Genomic DNA, 16,641 nt, shown 5'->3' with positions numbered 1-16,641 from the left:
CGAAGATAATGTGTCTCGGCGGTTTTTTAATGTTGAAATGATTTCCATGGACAATGTTAACTTGATCAAATTTACATTTCAATTTTTTTCGAAACAATTTCATCTAATTTAGGCTCAAACAGGCCCTTTTCTCTGTCGGTATCTTGTTAAATATTCCCCCACCCATATTTCGATTTACAGAAATCGACTTCGGCATTATTCGACTGCCACATTAATACCCCCCCCCCCCCCCTATGGTACCTTGTAAAGAATCCCCCCCCCCCCCCTCTCTATAAAAACACATTTCATTTATGCTCAACTGGATTGATGTTGTATTTCTCACAAATGTGTTCTGTCGCATTCCTATTGGTTGACGTTATTTCAATTCGCATTTCTATTGGTTGACGTTATTTCAATAAATTTCATCCAAACCTTGTTAACTACTCCCCCTTCCTATTGCAATAGGGGGGAGGGGGGGATAGTTAACATGATTCAAACAATTTTCAGATGATATATCTAGTTAAAATTGCGGATCAAGTTAACCTCCCGCCCAGATAGACCAAGTTAAGATCTTGCACCCCAGCATTTAATTTGCTAAGCGCTGCATGTAAAATGCTCGATTCTGATTGACTGAAAATTACTAACTTAGAACCAACATCCTTCACCGCCCCCCCCCCCCTCGCCCCCGAAGGTGTAAACTTGGTCTAAAATTTCTAATATATGTAATTATAGGCAGGTGCGGATTTAGGGGTGGGTGGGAGCGGACGCCCCCTCAGGGATTCGACCCCCTGCCGACCCAAAGGTTCCCCCTTTGTACTTTTTTGAGATATCCATTTTTGGTAACGGACCCTAAAATTTTTCTAAAGTCGCCTTTGGCGCCAATCTATACTAATTTTTAAGGTGGAGCTCAAAAATTTTGGCCAAAACTGGGTCTGTGTAGTGCTCTGGGAGAGCTCGGAAAATCAATTTGGTCGACCTAAAAAAAGGTGGACAGAATTTTCGAATTTTTTTTGAAAATCCCCCCCCCCCAAGAATTGTTTTTCAGAGTTAATACATGCTTGGGGAGGTCATTCTACAGCAAGTCGCTAGGGGGGATTTTACGGTTGATCCGAGAAGACATGGGTAGGAGGAGATAGTTAACAAGGTACAAATGGGGAGAGATTAGTTGAGGTACAAAGGGGGGATAATTAACAATATCCCTCTGTTTTTTTTGCCGTTTTCTTCATGTAAATGTGAGAAATCTGAATCCAATCAAATTCTGAATTGCAGGCCGTTTAATTCGCGTTTCTGCAGTTTTCCAAGTTGATTCAAGGCTTTTAGGATCTACTTAGCAATCTCCACCCCTTTCAAGAAAGGGGGGAGGTTGTAAAGTAGATCAAAATGGTCGATTTTCGACCAATCAGAATGCAGAATTCTCAATAGAAAGCTCAGTGCTAATTTACTGTATTTGTTATAGGGGTGGAGATTCTTAAGTAGGTATCATAGGGGGGGGGGGGGATTGTTAAGTAGATCCGCTTGTGTTTTGTAGTAATATCGGTCTAATTTTGATTAAATTTTTGTATTTTTTCATTTTGCATTGTTTGGGGAGTGTTGCTCATTTACGCCAAAAGACTCCACAGATTCCCTTTATTCCTAATAGTTAAATGTAAAATGTGATTTTTGGTTCTCCGCGTTTGTTGGATTATTATGAAAGACTTTTGAGGAAATAGAAAATGAGAGGGGCGGTTGATTTACCGACCTTTTACCAGAAAAGTTATAACATGGACCTTTTACCAGACTCGATAAGCAAATTTGATTGACATATGTAATGACGCCGTTTAGTCCGCTTAACAAAAACCGGGGCTAGGTCTTTTACCAGACCGACCTTTTACCAGACCGACTTTTCACCAGACCACAATGCAATAATTCAATGCGAAAAGCAAGCGGTTAGAACAAAATTTTGCTGAGAAACCGTGAAATCATAGGAAACCGTGAAGCTAATAGGAACGCATAGCGATTTTGATTGGTTGAAATTTTTCAACCAATCGGTCCTTCCAGCATGAGAACCCTCCCCGTGAAATCATTGTCTCCAACCAGTTTAAACGGCGTCATTACATATGTGAATCAAATTTGTTTATCGAGTCAGGTAAAAGGTCCATGTTGTAACTTTTCTGGTAAAAGGTCGTTCTGGTAAAAGGTCGGTACTCACAAAAACCTTTATGCTCCTTGTCTGCATGAATGACGTGTTTTGGTTGTCCTCGTTTGTTAGAGATTGGGCAATTGACCCAGCATGCAATTTGTAATAGGCTTAATGATGGTATTAATGAATCATTTAAAATGTAAAAATTGGAAAATATTTTGTGAAGATTCAGTTTGATCTACTCTTCTCAAAATTTGCGTGTGAATGGCATAAATATTCTGGCTTATTTTTCTCGATAACCTAATTGTTGTGAGAAACTTATTAAATAGATACGTTATGTCTCGACGAACCGGAGAGTTTTTCGTCTTTGGTAGCCCTTGCCTACGAAGGGATTTCAATGATCCGGTTGATGCTTGTCCTTATTTATTAGAAAAAGATGATCAGAAATTAAACCAGCTCATTTCAGAGTGGTCCGGATTGACAGAAACTACAACCTCACTTTCGAAATCCAGCTCATTTTAAAATGTACACAGAATAAGAATACATCGTGTCGAAGCAGTTGTATATGCTCTGTGGAAGGGATGCCACAAATCTCTCGGTTGAATTCTTAAATTGTGAAACGTCTGCTCTTTCCGCCTGCATTGGTTTAAATATGGACCAAACACAAGTTGGACATTTTGAATTGGGTTGCTCTGATTGCGGAGAAACTTCTTTGTAAAAGAAACCTTTTTCCTATTATTGAGAGGATCTGCGCCGAGAACTGTGCTCAATAAAAACGATTGCTCAAGAAGTACAAGAGGAGCTAATGTTTTTGAAGAAAAACCACGAAGCTAGTCAAACGAATGCAGGGTGTGATTCCATCTAAGCTGGCACAGCTAAATTCAAAATGTTCTAGTAGAAACCAGATTCCGTCACGAACGACGCATCATATTGAACAACATTGATGGCGGAATTGAGTTTGCTGTGCTGGGATCGTCCCTGGTATACGGAATTTTTCTTACGAAAACCCGTAACATCGTTTTGTCGTGGCGGAACACTCGCAATCCTCTGCTGCTATGAAGATCTCAGCTATCTTAAGAAGATGCAGGTGCAGGGTGACCAATTGATGCTTGTCCTTATTCTGCATCAATTGATTGGTTGAAAGCGCCTCATTATTTAAAAGAACACTAGGTGTTTTATTAAATAATGTAACACCGGTACATTATTTAATAAAACACCTAGTGTTCTTTTAAATAATGAGGCGCTACCCCTAAACAAAAATCCAACAATCTTAGGGGTGACATTTGATCCAACACTTTGTTTTGCCACTCACTGCAAACAATCCGCTGAAAAGGCCAGACGCAGGATCGGAATCCTGAAGGCATTAGCAGGATCAACCTGGGGTCACTCCAAAGAAACCCTCCTCCTAACTTTTAAAGCTTTAATTCGCCCCATACTTGACTATGCAGCCCCCGCATGGTCCCACGCATCAAGTAACACCTCCATAAATTGCCTGCAGGTTGCCCAAAACCAATCCCTTCGCGTTGTTACTGGATCAAATCTAATGAGTTCCACTGCCCACCTGCACAGTGAATCTGAAATCCTAACGGTCAAAGACCACCATACCCTTCTGTCATCTCAATTTTTTATCTCTACCTATCGTTCCCACCATCCCATTAATTTTATACATTCACATCCCCCTCCTCCCCGTCTACTTCGCCCCTCAATTATAAGCTGCTTCAAAGAAGACACCCAGAAAATTTTAACCGACTTTTCAGTCTACGCAAACCACCCTCTAGTTCTGGACGACCGAGACGAAGTCTCCACTTTTATTTTTAACTACTACAAACCAATTTTAAAAGACAACCATAACTCCCTTGTAACCAAGTTCCTAGCCGAAACCCCTCCGTCTAAAGTTATTTGTATCCCTCCCCCAAAGATTGACCCCTCTGAAAAATCTCTCCCACGTCACACGCGCTGTAAGCTCTCCCAACTCCGGTCTGGCTACAGCCGGCTCCTTAACACTTACCTATCCCGCCTCGACAGCTCCATCTCCCACCTTTGCCCAACCTGTTCCCTTGCCCCCCACACAACATGTCACCTTTTCAACTGCTCCCAAAACCCCTCCCCACTCACCCCAGCAGACCTGTGGCTTCGGCCGGTAGAGGTTGCTAAGTTCCTTGACCTGGAGACAGAAGAGCCCAACCCGACCCGCGTGGGCTAACAACAACAACAACAACCAATTGGTTCCTTTGAAGGGACCGGTACTTTTTTGGACTCCTGATTCCTTTTTTAAATTTGCTCGCGTGTTTTCAGATAGAACTTGGGTAAATGTTAAGTCAGCCCTGAATTTCTCACCGCCTTTCCCTGGGCACGCGGCATGGATGAGACTCACGTAAAATGTCGATGTGATGGCAAAGTTACTACGGTGAGCGGTGGCCTCAATTACCTTCAAGAGCACGAGGAGAAAGAGTTAACACAGCAGGGCCTTAGCAGCGATTGTTTCACAGCCAACGATCTCAGGCGTCATTCGACATCAAACCGACCGCGACGAAATACGCCGTCAGGTCTTGATTTTTCATCCTAGATATCGTCCTCAACAACCACTCCTTCCGCTCCAGTGACTCTGCGGCAACTGGAGCGGAGAGGTCTAAATACGAGCATTTGTTTCCCGATTCACATTACACAGCCGTAAACTGTGGTCGGACTAAAGCGACGTATCTGACTACTGAAGACCTTGCGATATACTGCAGAGATGTTTCAATGACGGAGCTAAGTGGCCTGTTTGTGGGTATTCATGTTGACGAAACTTCTTATAATGGAAAAAGTAGACGTTGGTTGGTTTATTATAAAGACAGTGAACGTTGCAACCGATGCCTAAAGTCAACTGAGCCGATGTGAATTTTGATTTAGATTCTTTCATGACATCTTTGGGCATGTGGTCGATAGACGAACCGAAACTTATGGGCGCGCAAAACATCTTTGAGTCGAAGGAAGAAGTTCTACAAGCCTTCAAGATTCGTCAAAACAGGATACTCTACGCGATGACCGACAATTGCGCAGCTGCATGAATTTACACTTTTGATATGTCCTCACTATATGAATTTTGAGTCCGGCTTCTCAACAATGAAATCCGCTGAAACGGTGTCGCAAAACAATTTCAATTTGGAAACTTGCGTTTCCATTCGTGTAGTACAGGAAGTCTTCGGCTGTTTTAACAACGAACAACAAAAATTTCAGCGACACCTGCTCGATCTCGTAAAAGTAGCTGCTTCTTCCTACAAAGAAATTGTGTCACAAAACGCAGCGATGAAACGGAGAAAATGAGAACATGCTGAGCAACTCCGAGAGGAGCTTCTCGTCTTCAAAAGGTACACTCCAAAGCAGTTGAATGCGAAGATAGGCGAGGGTGGCAAAGATATCGCTTTTATGGGGTCGCAGCTTCAAGAGGTCAAGCAGAAAAAAATCAAACTACAAGACGAAAAAGACGCTCAGGCTCTCCTTAAAGACCTCCAGTTTTCTGCCATAATTGATAATTTTTGTCTGACCTGATTTTTGATTTAACTGGAATTTATACAAATCCAGTTTTTTTTTATCCTAAGGTTTTCCTAGAACACTTGTGACGGTTCCTTTTTGGGGTGACTGAAGTAGGTCCCTTTTTTGGAGTCACGGCGTTGGTCACCGTTTGCGGGTGCAAACCGTCCTACTCTAGATCTTGCGCGATTTTAAGGTAGCAGCGAAGATGGAACAGGCGGTTTTAAAACTACAAGATTAGTTTTTTAAAATTGGTGTTATGTCCCTTATCAGTCGTGATTGTGAAAGTTCGCTAATTTGGAGAGTCAACAATTGCTTCCGGAATCTGGCAAGATGGCATTGGATCTTGTTCTTTAGAACCGTTAAGTTTCGTTACCGGAAGCAAGTTTGCGCCGACGGACTTCATCCTACTGCGAAGGGTGTGCGCGAGCTAGCGAAAGAGTTCTTTGATGAGTCCTTTTAATTCTAGCTCATTTTAGAGCGGGAACGACTGACGACTTGTGTAAAACGGACTGTAGTTTTAATAGGATTGAAATGCAAACAGCTTTGAATACAAGAAATTGCTGTTAAATTAATATTTGTGATGATGATGATGATGATGAAACAAAAAATGGAATCCAAATCACGACGAATAGGGCTTTAAAATGACACTACACCTGAGCGCCTAGTTTGCGCCGTTGAGCCTCGAGCTCTCTAAAATGCATTAAAGACATAATTCAAGGAAACTTCAACTTATATTCATCTAAGAGATCCAATTCATATTCAGAACATAATAGGTTGTCTTTTGTTTTATCACCACCGCCACTAAATCCATATTTGTGGATGCTGGTTTCGTTTCAGGCAGACTGGTGTCTGGACTTGACGAAGGCCATAGAGCGGGCACTTCACCCTGGATCGGTGCCGAATATCGCCTGTGAGGCACAACTGAACGAGACAGTGTCCATGTGCATGCCATCACGCGAGAGAGAGGCTGTTCACACTTTCTCTGCCGCACATGCCAAGTTCAAAGGCGCAACCTATAAGGGCACTTGGCTCAACGCTAAACCACATGACAAGTAAAAAAAGCAATTTGTTGAATGATGGGACACTCTATTTGATCATCAGCGGGTATATTCGTTACTAGGTACAAAATTCACCTATGCTTAACCATTGGTTCTGTTCTTATAGGGTTGATTATTCGTTACTAGGGTGCCATAGGAGGACTACCTACGTAATTCAGGGGTTAAAGGTATACGAGTTTTGTGCCTACTAACGAATCTCCCCGTGAAGTGACTATTATCGACTTCTGTCGTCCTCCACCCCCTACAGTGATGCGCTTTGGGCATGAAACATTGGTTTTCAAGCAATGTTATACATTGGTGCCAAATAGGTTCAAAACTAAACAATTAACATGCGTGGAAATTTTCATTGCGATCATGCAATGTAATTGTGTCATAGGAGGACAGCCTACGTAATTCAGGGGTTAAAGGTATGCGAATCTTGTGCCTTGTAACGAATCCCGCGGTTTTGGTAGAAGAGCGATAATTTGATCTGCATTTGTATAGAGGCATGTTGGTGTGGCCGGACGGAAAAACATACATTGGGGACTTCCACGAAGGTTTGCAACATGGTCAAGGACGACTCATAGTCCACTCCCCTCCTCAGGGCAGTGAGGCCAATGCGTCCTCTTCTTCCTCTTCGGCACCACTGTTCGAACAGAGCTACGTGGGACAGTGGGCCAATGGATTCATGCACGGGTTCGGAGTGCTCAAGTGAGTAGAAGATTAGGCGCCGCTCTGAAGCAGAGCCGTTTTCTAACGGGGGTTGAGGGGGCTTCTCATGCGAAAGGACCCAATGAGCGAAAAGTCATCAAATCAAAAGCCTTTTAAACTGTCTAAAACTGACTGATTTTATCGCTTACTTGTATCAAAATCATTAGCAAGTAATTCTGATTGGCTGACAAAATTTTCGAGCATTCAGTCCTTCGAACTTAGAGCTTAAGCAGCTAAGACTGTTGATAAAGTTTCTGACAACATCCACGATGTTCTGAAGAGCTTCATCTAAATCGAGAGCGCAAAAAAGCTAATTTTTTTTCTACAACTGTTTTTGGTCAAAATTCTGGATACTGCCTTCACCTTTGGTATTGTTTCTACAGTGCATGGTCAGGTCATTCATATCATTTTGAATCTACGAAATGGAGGACAAACATAATAAAACATTTTAAAAAGTTATTGACTTAATTTATTATCTCTTTTTCTATTTCAGTTACCATAATGGAGACCAATACGTGGGTGAGTTTGAGAAAAGCATGCGCTGTGGCTTCGGGCTGCTTCGCATCGCCTCACCGACCGACGGCACCCACCACGGGTAAGCAGCGCCTCAGTAAATACAAATATTTTGACGTTAACAAAAATGTAACTTTGCTGTTCAGTTGATATAATTTCAGATGGAATCACAAATTTAGGGTCTCTGGTAGCTGTAAGAAAAATGAGCCGCGATAAATAACTTTGAAAAGGTTTTTCGCAATATATTTTTCATTGTTTATTGCTATAATTTGCAATGATTTTTGAAAGCATTAATCCATAACTTCTTTTTTTTCTGCTTTTTACTATCGAATAACAGATAATTGTTAGTTGATTAAAATATGATCCAAATTCCATTCTGATATAAAACCACCTTCTGAATAACGATTTGTTTTTGAACTTAGCTGGCCTCAGATATTCGATATCAGTGTAGTTTTAGTTGTTTGCACACAGCGGCTTTTAGTTTAGAAACACCTTTAAGCACCTTGTTTGTATGAATTACGTTTTGTCCATGGAGTAGATGTGCGCTTTGAAAACTCTGTTTAGAAACCAAGTTACGGTTTTACTCTGGTTCATTAAAAACAGCCGCTTACAGAAAAATTTCATAGTTTTTCTGTACAGTCAATTAATGTAGTCAAATTCTAGATGTTTTATATGGTATAATCCTCCACCTAATGCCCGAAATTATACTACCCAACCAAAATTCAGTATTCAAAAATCTGAAATGATTAATCGTGGAAATAAGAGTCACTTTTTTAAAGTTTAAAGGACGTTGATTTTTGAAAACTTTGGCGTATTCGGTTCTTGTCACGAGAATGGCCCGTTATTCATATTCCCTCCTAATTGCTCCTTTAATTAGTGCAAGCGAAGGAGAGTTGTGCTCTGCGTAGTTAACTTTTTGCTGGTGTCTAAGAGGGGTAAGTTATGAACTATAAACACTGTTCGCATTTCAGCCATTATTTGGTCGCTGTGAAGTCATTTCTTTATTTCGCTTTTTTGTTCGCTTGTATACTTGAATTCACAATTGACCTGCATTTCTAAGTTTAAAATATGATTTTTAACTGCTTTGGCAAGGATTCCGTTCTGATTTCGAATCTTGGGATGATATATTTGTTCTTCGTTTGCTTCCTTAAAATTCTTTTATCTCATTCAAAAGGTATTGATGTCTTGAGCTTAAATTCGAACAGATATTTCACCTGTGATCTTTTTTCGAAAAGTTATGCGGGTTTAAAGATTGCATTTTGGCCAATTTGGGACAATTAAAGTGCGATATATTTCGCGCTATTAACGCATAAGCGGAGATTTAAGCCGTCATAGAATTCCAAATTGGGTAAAGGAAGCTTATTTGTCATAATTGATTTGTTACTAGGAGAAATCCTTTTGTACTTTATTTTGCGTTTGGGTGATAATCTTCACAAAAAATGTCAAATTAAAAAAAACTCACTTTATTTTTATTACATTTACTTTTTTCATGTTATTACTGCTCAATAGATCTTAAAAGGCAGTCGGAACATTCAGGGCTTCACCCTGATACGAGCAGTCTTGTTCCGACTTTAGAAACGAAAGTAAGGAAATATTTGTGCTCGGGGTGGTTTTTTTCTTTGTTCTTCAGACAAAATTCGACTTTTTAGCTAAGCAATTTTGATGCAATTTTCTATAACATTCAAAAAATTTTGTCATCCTGAGCTTGAATCTGAAAAGATATTTCACTTGTGATTACTTTTTTTAAAGTTATGGGGGTTTAAAGATTGCCATTTTGATCAATTTGGGACAATTAACGCGCGATATAATTTAATCCGATAAGACATATTTCTACCTCCGATTCCAAACTTGATACCGCAAGTCAAAATTGAAGGATGTGGACAAAAATATAGATAGTTGTCTTTTTTTTTACTTGGCATCGGCGTTTTACCGGGTTGTCAAATTTTTGCCACCAAAAGCTTTCAAAGTCATCTCTAGCAGTCCAAAGTTTTGCTTTGCGATAGCCATTTCATGTCAGATCGGACTTCGAAATGGGGTTTTTTACTACTGGTAAAAAAAATTGGAAAATCAATTAATTCATAAAGCATGTTATTGTCATAACACAAGTGCTTTACAGAAAGTTTTAATTAATTGGTTTTACTACGGCTCACAAAAAAATCTCTTACAAAAATAAAAAAATTTCAGTCTCGGGTTTCTGCCCGAAATTACTATCCGAGAAACATTTGGATTCCAAAAAAGTTCAAAATATGTCAGAGTTGAGGAAGACTGGGTACGAATTTTTGGCTCTGTACTAGTAAAAGGAGTGAGTTCAGCGATAAATGTTTCTGCACTAAAAATTTTTGAACGGTTGTTTGATATGATTTAACGGGGAACAATAATCTGTGGATCTGTCTTTTTTGCCAAAATTTTTCATTTTTTTTGCATTGTAGAACATCAGGTGCTACTTGCAAGGCAACAGGTTACAGTTTAATTATTTTTTTCTGTGTCATACGCGCACTATGGTTGTTCGAAACGCCGCATCCTCTCCGTGTTGATAACGATTTAACGAGGAAAACAAAAAGCCGAACGAGGAAAACAAAAAGCCGAAACATTTTGGTCTACAATAAATAGTTATGGTCGCGAGACATAAACTCTGCTTTTCGTTCGTTCCAATTACACCGTGTAGGCCTGGGGTTGATGCTCGCGTAGGTGTTTCACTTCGTGTCTTGCTTGCTTGGTCCTCTTTTCCTTCCACCTCAACTTCACCTCCCTAGTTTGAAAATTGTGTTGCAAAGCGAGTTGGCAATTTAAAGAACAATTTTGATATGGTGAAAAATTGACATGGTTTTAGTTCTTTACATCATACCTTGCATAGCTAGAATATCAAATTGTATAGACACTAAATTGTATCAAAGGGATGAGTTTTAACTTAATCTTGAGTTGGAATTTTCAGCCAATGAGAATCGAATATGTAATACTCAGAGCTGAGTAATTTCATTGCTGATTAAAAAGTGAGGAAGGAGGCTATTTACTTGGTCTATTTTGTTGGGGAAGGGGGGTAGTATAATTTGAAAAGTATGATGTTCAGTTGTATCGTTGTCCTCTAGTATTACGGTTGTTAGTCAGTATAAAACGATAGCTCGCAAAAAAGAGAACTTGCAACTGCAACCATAAATAAATGGTTTATCAAATTCCTCTAACTACAATCTAGATTAGCGGCAATCACTGATTCACGTGCAAGTTGTCTTTTGTTGCGAGATGTCGCGTTGCCGTTAGTTAGAATGCACTTTGTGTTTAGTTTTAGAAAGCGTAGCAATGCAATGCGGCTTAATGCACTGAATGTCTCCTCCTCTTCCCAGCGCCAATCATACCACAGCTCGACCAAATCCTCGCCAATGACTGAAATGATTCCCCCCAATGTGTTCCCCCCATCACACTCCCAACGCCCTCTGTCAACGAACAACCTAAACAAAACAACTTCCACGAAAGACACCACTTCAATAAACGACACCGCTTCAATAAACGAAAGCATATTCTACGTTCGCTCTCAATACTCGTCGACTTTTTCGTTGTTGGACCATCAGAATGAATCGGTTTCATACGACAGACAGAATTCGATTTTCTCCCAACAGTCGTTATACCCGGAAGAGTGCTCCTTAACACAATCCGATGTATTTGAAAACAGGAGGTTGTCGACGCTCACGGAGCCTAATGGGTCAACTAGCACCTCGGCGGTAGAAGCGACCGGACATGGGAGGATTACTTCGGTGGCTGACGTCCAGTTAGAAGAATCCTTTAAGCTCTCGCTCCTTTCGGAATCCATGGAAAAATCGGAGCAGTTGCAGAATTTCATGCCCAAAAAAAGAGAGTTTCCACGGTATGTGAGAGTGCGGTCAACATTTGAAGGAGATTCAAAATATTGTAAAATGTGAAATATTTCGAAGCTCTGGAAATAATTTCGACGGAAAGTTATGCGGATTTCAATAGTTTTAGCGCTGCACCTCATTGAGCGTTTGGTTTGCTAGACATTTTTGCATCTTAGAGTTATGCAGCAAATTTCATGTTTTGCTCCTGAAACTAGTAGTATACTTAGATAGATGTTAGGATTGCATGTGGTGCTTAGATATCTATTGGAAGCTGAGCAGTTATTGATTTATGCTAAAGATTTACTATATCTATGGTGTATTTTTTCGGCGACTTGTATTACTCATGCACTTGCATTGGCTTCAATTCTAGTTTTAACATGCGTTGCGAGCTTTGGAATCAAGCATAATTTTTTACGACGAACTTAGAAGAAAAACAATTCTGGATGGTATTTTATACAAAGTGCGTTATTTACGAACACCTTACTATTAAATAGGAAATATTAGCGGATATCTTGATTTAAGTGTTAAATAATAATAATTTTTTGCTTTCTAAAATCGTGTTGTTTAGTTTTCAGGCAATTCTTCATATTTGTTCACGCTCAGTTCTAAATGTTGGCGTTTTTTTTTCTTTTCATTCAGTTCATTTACCAAATGGTTCGCAAATTACGCTCTCTGCTGCTCTTATAAGTTAATTGAAATATAAAAATAACCTGATGATCCAATATTCTCAAAATGAATTAGGTATATCGAGAAACTGTCCATCAAAAAGTATCTCGAGGCTGAAACATCTTTTTTGTTCAATTTGTTCACGAAACTCTGAACTTGAAAAAAAAAATCTGAAGTTATCAGCAGTTCATGGAAGCTTTTCACGCTCTGTTGGCTATGTTATTCTTAATTTATGCCAGATCTAGCGGTTTAATCAAATTATTGATGGCCGATGATGATATGATGCATCTAAATTGTGTCTACCCGTGTTGGCCTCCATACAACCATGGAGTGTTGTCATACAATCCATGAACGAAGTTTTTGAAAAAATGCTTATGATATAACTTCCGTTTATGAAATTTGTAAGATGAGCATCTTTCTGCCATAAAAACAAAATTTCAGAAATGCTTTAAATTTGTTTTAACATAATTTTAAGTAATTTTAATGACGTTTTTTGCAGTCTGTTCTATGGGGAGTGGATAGATGACAAGAGACATGGGTATGGAGTGTTGGAGGACGACAGTGCGCAGGAGAGGCACGTGGGACTGTGGCTGAATGACCTCAGACATGGAAACGGACTCACCGTCTGTGCCCAGAAGGGACTCTACTACGAAGGCACATTCCAACACGGAAAATTAACTGTTAGGAAATGTTGTCTTACATTGAAAAGTTTTCGCACAATTGCAAATTTGAGTCGTCTCACATTAAAAGTTTTCCGTAAATTTGAGTAGCACAATTGAGTTGTTTCTTATAAATTTTGCTGACTGTGTCAAGCACATGAAATTAATGCAATTTAACACAACTTGAAACTATTCAAACTTACAAATTGCTCTTATTGAAACTGAGGGGGGGGGGGGGGAGGGAAAGGGGGGCGTTCGACAGTGCCGAAAAAGGGGAAAACTTCAGAATAATTTACACGCATTTTCTAAAGAGCGGGAAATTACTGGCGCTAATTATCAAAGAAAATCACTCCAATTTCGGCGCCAAAAATGTCTGCAACTGCAAATTAAACAATTATTGTGGCGCCAAAACGTCTAAATTGCAAATTTTCTCTCTCAAAATCTTCAAGTGTCACTTAAGATTGCAAACGTTCGCCGTTTAATTTTTGATTGCCGCACTTAATATGTTGAAATTTGTTCATATTTTCGGCACTGTTGAACAAAGTTTTCATTTTCGGCACTGTTTAACTATTTTTTTTCGGCACTGTTGTACTTCGACACTGTTGTACTGCCCCAAATTGAGACAAGAGCTGATAATTAACCTTATTTGAAGTTTTTAAATGAGAAACTAACCTAATCTATGTTTTGCGATAGCTTTTAAAGGCGGCTTTCTTCGACTTTTTTGTACAATCAGAAAGACTAATTCTTACCCTATTTCGTTTTTGTTCCGATCACTGAAAGTGGGGAGGTTCTTTTTCTTCGCGTGTGTTTTAGTTGTTACTTTTTTCCACGCAAATACAGGATTCACAACTATTTATCAAAATGGGCGAGTGATAGATCAAGTTATCAGTCGTGATTCGAAAAAACCAGTCGTGATCACATTGAAGCCCTTAATCCTTGTTCTGAAGCTCAACTTCGTTGTCATGTTTTGATATGCTCAAAGTCGTGGCTAAATCAAAAAGAATAAACATAAATGCTTTCAAATTGAAACAATTATGTGTTTTTTATGAAGTTTTAATGAATAATGTGAATTTTCTCTTTTTAGGTAGTTCGTTTTTTGTTTCATCTTTTTTTTTCTGATGGAAAGTGTTGAAATTTATTCACGCCCGATATTATTGCTTCGCGGTTTCACATTCGACTTCTTTTTAAGCTCACTTGAGGTTCGTTTGCTAAATGGAAGTTAATTTACGCTCTCGAATAACAAAAGTGCGAAGCGCAAAAAGTTGTGAATGCCTTTTGCAAAAAGTTGTTTCAAAAATTGCAGTTTTTTATAGTTCGCAGTGGAGCAAAAAAAATTACCCACTGAGACAATTGCGCACCGAAATCTAGTGAAATCTACTAAAGTTCCCATCAGTGCTCACCGTGAAACCTAATAGTGTTAAAATTGGTAGAATTAAATTTGGGAGTTAAGCCTTTCATCAAATTTCATCTTATTAAGTCTGAAGATCGAAAATATTCAGGCCAATTCTTTTCGGCACTAGATGTTTTTTGATTTTTTAGAATTCAAACCACCACGAACAAAGTATTTTTTCTCTTGACCTCATAAAAAGTTTTCCTCTGAAAATTGGCTGGAAAAATAGTTCGGGCAAATTGGCTGAACAGAAACGACCCGAATTCAAAGTTTCTTCCCATTCTTCGAGAGTGGTCGGACAACAATAAATTAAGCGGAAGAAATAGTTGCGGCACTATCAAGAGGCAATGTTTGCTCGAGTACTATTTGTTCGCTATGGCGCATGCGTAGCTGAGGAGATCCTAAAGAAGAATTCAAAATTTCAGATTTTGCAGCCTTTTAGTGGTGCACTTTGCTTAATAGGAAACTGTTGACAGAGCTAACTTGTTGTTTTAGGGAACTGGTCTCCTCTTGGCTGATGACGACTCAATGTACGAAGGGGAATTGAATGGATACAATCTCAGTGGAAAGGTCAGAATCCTCTGTACAATTTAAAAGTCGGACTCGAAGTGAGAGTAATCGTGCTGGATTTTAAAAAAATGAAGGCATTGAAATTAATGTTTTTCTTGGATATAGCAGATAATATCCTGGGTCTTTTCGACCAAGTTTTTTCTTTGATCAAAGCTTATATAAAAAGCAGGTTGGCTCCATTAAAAAAAGTTTTTTTTCTATTATCGGGCAAAGATTTTATTCTCTGTATTACAGGAGAAATTCAATACTTCACCATTTGATAATTTCGGTTTTTCTAGGGCATTTTGACATTCCCCCATGGAGATTATCTGGAGGGTTCGTTCGATGGTTCCTGGAGTGGGTCAGAGCTGAAGATAAAGGGAGTGCTCAAAAAGCTCGAAGCAGGCTTCGAGTCCAAGCCATGTGGAAGGTACGCTGCTCTCACAAACTGACTATTACATCGAGCTTTAGAGACGAATTCAAACAGTATTTAGAACAGAAGCAGTGAAAAAGAAAAATGAAGATGAAGTTTTCCGGCAGATGATTTGGTGTTTCGTTTCAGCCTCTATCGTAAGTTCGACGTGTCGCCCTCTCTCAAATGGGAGTGTCTGTTCCGGAAGTGTAGGAGCAGGATGGGAATCTTGAGGAGCATGCAAGATACTGCAACACCCACACCCGCCCATCGAGGAGCAGTTAGATTGCCATGTAGTGACGTGTGGAGCAGTGTTACTAATTACATGGAGATGTAAGTACTGGAGCGTCCCTCCCCTGATAATAACTTATTCGATTTTATATTCGCACTAGCGTTTTTCGCTTGTGTTTTCAATAAGTAACTTAGCTTCTGTGTTTACAATTAAAATTTTAAACGGACCTCATTAGTCGGCTAATGTACAAAGGAGCACATAATGTTCCGTCCACTCAAACTTTTGTAACTTTTTTGTTAGTGAGACGAGACTGAATTGGCTAAGAGTCACAAGAACCTGTTAATAATAGATAAAACATTTGAATTTATATTGAAACTCAGCCTGAATTGCCAATCTGAATAAACATTAGCCAATAAATCTTAAAAATTCGGACCATTTTTTCTCGAAACGTAGACAACTTGAATTTTATAGAATCCGAACCACGAGTGAAAGGTCGCATATATGATTCTTCTTGAAACAATGAAACGATATTTAAAAAACTAAAGTTTGGCTTAATTATTACCCTTGCAATTAAGCAAGGGTATTGCAAACTGGCACTAGACTTTTCCCTTCAAAATCGTTGTTCACAGAATTCATCAGTGTAATTCTTAGATTATCAAGTTACTGCTTCTACTTTTTAGCATAGATCTAACGCACATGGTTGAGACGACAAAGATCTAGGTTTCGAGTCCGGAAAATTTAAGTTGTCGGACCATAGTTTGCTTATTTTTGTCGGCTTATTTTTCATGGCATTGCCTTTTCTTCTGTTTTAGATGAGCACTTGTAACTAAAAGTTAAAATAATTTTCCTTAATCTTTGTAATAGTGCAGGCAAAAAGATTCTGCAATTTTTTTTTTCTAAATTGCAATTAAAAGTGCCTATTCAGTGGCAATTTTGCTGCATATTATTGAAAAGTTAATAGCTTGTTCTGTCGTCTTTATTAATTGCTAGTTGTTTCATATTTTTATGAAACA

General features: G+C 39.2%; 1 protein-coding gene across 3 annotated transcripts in view; it reads left to right on the top strand.

The window, feature by feature from the left end:
• Nucleotides 1-16,641, top strand: part of LOC134843638 (alsin-like) — a 36,572-nt gene that overhangs the window by 9,428 nt on the left and 10,503 nt on the right. The window contains exons 3-10 of one of the 3 annotated variants that reach the window (XM_063859828.1): nucleotides 6,452-6,666; nucleotides 7,156-7,362; nucleotides 7,856-7,957; nucleotides 11,159-11,731; nucleotides 12,886-13,066; nucleotides 14,931-15,005; nucleotides 15,284-15,414; nucleotides 15,547-15,729. In XM_063859828.1, coding sequence (XP_063715898.1) covers nucleotides 6,452-6,666; nucleotides 7,156-7,362; nucleotides 7,856-7,957; nucleotides 11,159-11,731; nucleotides 12,886-13,066; nucleotides 14,931-15,005; nucleotides 15,284-15,414; nucleotides 15,547-15,729 — 1,667 coding nt within the window. Of the gene's footprint in view, nucleotides 1-6,451; nucleotides 6,667-7,155; nucleotides 7,363-7,855; nucleotides 7,958-11,152; nucleotides 11,732-12,885; nucleotides 13,067-14,930; nucleotides 15,006-15,283; nucleotides 15,415-15,546; nucleotides 15,730-16,641 lie in introns of all 3 variants that reach the window. The other 2 variants (XM_063859827.1, XM_063859829.1) reach the window with 2 other exon arrangements.

This window comes from Symsagittifera roscoffensis, chromosome 4, assembly GCF_963678635.1.
Source record: "Symsagittifera roscoffensis chromosome 4, txSymRosc1.1, whole genome shotgun sequence".
Classification (NCBI taxonomy): Eukaryota; Metazoa; Xenacoelomorpha; order Acoela; family Convolutidae; genus Symsagittifera; species Symsagittifera roscoffensis.
The sequence above is the reverse complement of the archived record's forward strand: the minus strand, read 5'-3'. Positions and strand labels throughout refer to the sequence as shown.